Source organism: Sapajus apella, unplaced genomic scaffold (genome assembly GCF_009761245.1).
Source record: "Sapajus apella isolate SASKATOON/1434 unplaced genomic scaffold, GSC_monkey_1.0 scaffold2024, whole genome shotgun sequence".
NCBI lineage: Eukaryota > Metazoa > Chordata > Mammalia > Primates > Cebidae > Sapajus > Sapajus apella.
In genome coordinates this window covers 1-4,801 of record NW_022438950.1, presented here as the reverse complement: position 1 = coordinate 4,801, position 4,801 = coordinate 1, and the positions used below count along the sequence as shown (strand labels likewise).

General features: G+C 59.1%; 1 protein-coding gene across 1 annotated transcript; it reads right to left on the bottom strand.

Moving 5' to 3' along the window:
• Positions 1-4,277: 4,277 nt before the first annotated feature.
• LOC116547080 (alpha-(1,3)-fucosyltransferase 5) lies at positions 4,278-4,798 on the bottom strand (the record flags this gene model as incomplete). The annotated part of the gene is made up of 1 exon (XM_032273142.1): positions 4,278-4,798. A coding segment is annotated over one exon (510 nt), but the record flags the coding sequence as incomplete, so codon positions are not given.
• Between the last annotated feature and the right edge of the window lie 3 nt (positions 4,799-4,801).

Here is a 4,801-nt window from a genome sequence, read left to right as displayed (position 1 = left end):
GGAGTGCAGTGGCACGATCCCAGCTCACTGCAACCTTCCGCCTCCCGGAAGAATGAATCAAATGATTCTCCTGCCTCAGTCTCCTGAGTAGATGGGATTACAGGTACGCACCACTACTCCAGACTAATTTTTGTATTTTTAGTAGAGGCCATGTTTACCATGTTGGCCAGGCTGGTCTCGAACTCCTGACCTCGTGATCCACCTACCTCGGCCTCCCAAAGTGCTGGGATTACAGGCATGAGCCACTGCACCCAGCCTTTTTTTTTTTTAAAGACAGAGTCTCGCTCTGTCGCTCAGGCTGGAGTGCAGTGGCCCGATCTTGGCTCAGTGCAATCTCTGCCTCCCAGGTTCAAGAAATCCTCCTGCCTCAGCCTCCCAAGTAGCTGGGACTACAGGCACATGCCACCACGCCTGGCTAATTTTTGTATTTTTAGTAGAGACAGGGTTTTACCATGTTGGCCAGGCTGGTCTGGAACTCCTGACCTCAAGTGATCTGTCCACCTCAGCCTTCCAAGGTGCCGGGATTACAGGAGTGAACCACCACGCCCAGCCACATGCTCTTTTGATAGAGCAGGGCAGAGAACAGAGATTCCTGGTGAGGTCACCCCACCCCACTCAAATGTGGTCATTCCCACACTGGCACTGTCGCCCACGGAGCTCCTGCCCAGAGATCCGCCCTGGCAGTTCACGGCGCACACTCAGACTGGCCTTCAACCTGAATCCCTTCTTATGTCCTTTGAACTGGTTCCCTCCTCCTGGGACATCCAACTGCAGTCTGCCTTGTTCACGTAGCCAGGAGTCTGGAGGGCTGGGGCTGGGGGTTGGGATTCCCACCCAGGCCCCTTGGCCATCAGATCCACAGCTGGACCAGCCTCTGGCCACTAAGATCTAGAAGAGGAGCTGCAGCCCATTGCCAGAGATAGTGTGTGCTTATCCTGACATTGCTGTGGGACCTGAGAGATTTCCTGGCCCTCACCAGGCCGGTGCTGGGTGGGACCTCCCTGTCCAAGAGCCCGGAGTGGGGGATCACGAGGACCTCCTCACTGGGGTCTCTGCCCTCATCAGACCCCCAAGTCCTCCCTCAGCCTGGGCTGGGTGGGTGGTGGAGCTGCCAGCCTGCTGGAAATTTCTCTCCCCTTGGGGCCTCAGGGCTGGGAGCCAAGGGCAGCTGTCGCTCAGGAGGAGGGAGAAGGCCCACGGGCTGGGCTGGGTGCGCCGTGAACCACACGTGAGATCTGGGGCAGGCGGGAGGCAATGCACATTTGGGGTGGTGCCAGGGTTCCACAGGGGGCAGGCCTGGGTCCCCCAGTGTTGGCCAGCTGGCTGGGCCTCTGCCCCTGTGGGACCCAAGGAGGGTTTCCCTGTCCCTCTAAGCCTCAGAGGAAATTCTAGCGGGAGAGAAAGAGAAGTTGAGAAAGGGAGCTGTTCATTCTGACATGAGTTCAGGTAGAGGTGGCGACCACGGGGGCTCCAGGGGTGCCAGGGGACAGAGCAGCCTGTCCCCACACCTCTTCCCCTGGGGACTGGCCCTGTTCCAGCCTGTTAGGAAGCCCTGGCCTGGGCTGCTGAGGGCCCTGATCCCCTCCTGGGACCCCTGGCTTGCAGCCAGGCAGTGGGGAGAGGGACCCAGGTGTGTGGTGTGGGTGACAGGTGAGTGATGGGCCCAGCGAGGCTGGCTCAGGCCTGGGGTCACCAGGGGGCTTGGCAGAGACTCTCTAGGTCCCCCACACCCTCCCACCCTATTCCTCTCCACCGTCCCACCTGGGCCTCAGGGAGGCATCACAGGCACCTCTGCATGTCTACTGTGCAGATGGGGAAACTGAGGCTCTGAGAGCACCTGGGATTCATCATCCTCTACCACCAGGTCCCCCTTGGCATTCTCCACAGAGCAGCAATTTCCCCCAAGCCCAGAATGTTCCAGAATGTTCTGGAAGTCCTCATTTACAGTCAAAGCCACCTGCAGCCCATAACTGGTGGAGCAGGCCTCTGTGCAGGGCTTACCTGACTTTGGAGTTCTTGACCTGAGATCTGACTTTCACTTCTGGCAGCTGTGTGGCCTTGGGTGAGTTCCTCAACTTCTCTGGGCCTCAGCCACCTTCTCTGCAAAGTGGAGCCACTGTCCGCACCTTCTTCAGGAGGCTGAGGTCACGCTGATCCCCTCAACATCCTGCGGGGTCTCTGCAGACCCCCCTGCTGGGAGGAATGATTGGCCTGGGTCCCTGGTCCTCTGTGGGCCTCAGTTTCCCCTCCTGTAATAGTTTTTTTATGTTTTTGAGATGGTGTTTTGCTCTGTCGCTGAGCCTAGAGCGCAATGGCACGATCTCGGCTCACCACAACCTCTGCCTCCCAGGTTCAAGTGATTCTCCTGCCTCAGCCTCCCAAGTAGCTGGGATTACAGACATGTACCACCATGCCCGGCTAATTTTGTATTTTTAGTAGAAATGGGGTTTTTCCATGTTGGTCAGGCTGGTCTCGAACTCCTGACCTCAGGTGATCCGCCCGCCTCGGCCTCCCAAAGTGCTGGGATTACAGGCATGAGCCACCGCGCCCGACCTGTAATATTTTAAGAACCCTACCTCTCCCTGCTCATCCACAAGGCCACACACACGGTCACAGCCACTGGCAGACACAGCTTAGAGCCCCATAGGTGGCCGCACACAGCCCACTTCACCACACCCAAGGACACAGGTCCATGCAGACACAGCCTTGCATGGTCACACAGAGAGACACACAGACTCGGAGAGGCCCGCACACTCGGAGAGGGGCCCCCATGCCATCAAACACTCAAAGCCTCACTCCCAGGGACACACAGTCCATCTCACACTGGGAATCGCCACCACCCACGAACACCCACATAGCACCATGGGCGGGCATCACGACGCATCCGCGGGCACTATCAGAGTCACGCCGAGGTCACACCCACAGTGATGCGTTCGTGACACCGACCTGCTGATGGTCATACCGAGTGTCCCCCCAGCCATGTGCATACCCCTGCTGTCGGTCACACACAAACCCTTTGACCTCCTCCTCAGGGGACGCTTCCCCTCCCTGACCTGTCCTGCACAACTCAGGCAACACATCCAGTGCCCTTGGGCCCTGTGCCCTGGGCAGAGAGGGTCCCTTTATCCCAGCCTTGCCCAACTTCACCTCTGGAGAGTGTGGGCCCCACTCAGCCCTTGGAGCCTGCATGTCCACTGTGCAAATGGGGAAACTGAGGCTCAGAGAACACCTGGGATTCACCACTACCTTCCAACACCAGGTCCCCCTTGGTCCTCATTTACACTCAGAACCCACCTGTGGCCCCTAAGCAGTGGAGCAGGGCTCTATGCAGGGCTTGCCTGACTTTGGAGTTCTTGACCTGAGATCTTCAGAAAACCGACTTTTACTTCTGGGTGCGTGCCAGAGCCCACTCCGGGAAGCCCGCTGGAGGAGAGGACCCCAGAGGGATCTGACCTCCACCCCCCCCAACCAAGCGGCTTGACCTCTAGGGCCATAGAAAGTTCTAGAACAGGGTTTTCTGCTCCTGGACATTTGGAACCATCATTGTTGTTTATGGGACCCCGACCTGTACATCGTAGCGGGTTCAGAGTAACCCCGGCCTCTACCCACTAAGTGACCTCATCCTCCCCTGGTTGTGACAACTGGAAATGTCTCTGGACATTGCCAAGTGCCCTTGGGGGCAGAATCGCCTGCATGAGCACCCCATCCTAGAGTGAGGGACACAGGAGTTTTCCTCAAAGCATTCTTGTCTGAAAACGGTAAAGCACTGTCTGTCTGTACCTCTCACAGTTGGTTACAAACAGAGTAGAACCACAGGTCAGCCAGCCAGCACCATCACCTGGGGCAAGGCTTCGAGGGTGCCGGTTCCCAGGGCCCAGTGCCTTCCAGGGTGAGGTCCCCAGCAGGTGAGGCTCCCAGCAGGTGAGATTCAGTATGGCAAGGTCCCTGGGAGCTGGACCCCAGCAGGTCAAGTCCCGACAGGTGAGATCCTCAGTAGGTGCTGCCTCTAGCAGGCAAGGTCCCCAACAGGGCAGGCTCCTGGCAGCCATGAAGGCTGGCATGTGAAATCCCAGGTAAATGTCATGTCAGCCACCAAAGCCTCCAGCAGGCGAGGCCCCAGGCAGGTGAGGCCCCAGGCAGGTGAGGTCCCAGGGAAGTGAGCCCAGTAGATGGTAAGGCCCCAGGTAGGTAAATCCCCAGACTAGTGAGTCCCTAGGTGGGTGAGGTCCCGCTCAGTGAGGCCCGGGGAAAGCGCGCTCCCCGGCAGCCCAGGCCCCACGCCGGCCTCTCAGGTGAACCAAGCGGCTATGCTGCGCACCGTCTGGTACCTGGGTTCCTGCTGCAGCTTCCAGCAGGCCTGGCAGAAACACCGTGCCCAGCTGAAGAAGCCAGGCCGCAGCGTCTCCCGCCAGCGAAAGTAGCGCAGGTAGCGGGCGTGGTCCTTGTCCAGTGCCTGCAGGTACTGGGCCAGGTCCTTGGGGCTCTGGAAGTCGTCCACGTGGATGAAGGCGTCGGGCGGCAGGAACTTCTCGTAGTTGCTCCTGCTGGGGCCCAGCACCACGGGCACGGCCCAGGCCTCCAGGGCGTTCCTCCACAGCTTCTCGGTGATGTAGTCGGGGTGCACGGAGTTCTCGAAGGCCAGGTAGAACTTGTACCGGGACAGCGTCTCCATCATGGTCCCCTGGGGCAGCGGCTTGTGGGAGCGCCCGTACACGTCCACCTTGAGATGTGCCTGCAGGGTCTGGTAGTAGCGCACCCTGGCAGACTGTGGATTCCAGTTGGACACCGCCCAGGCCACCAG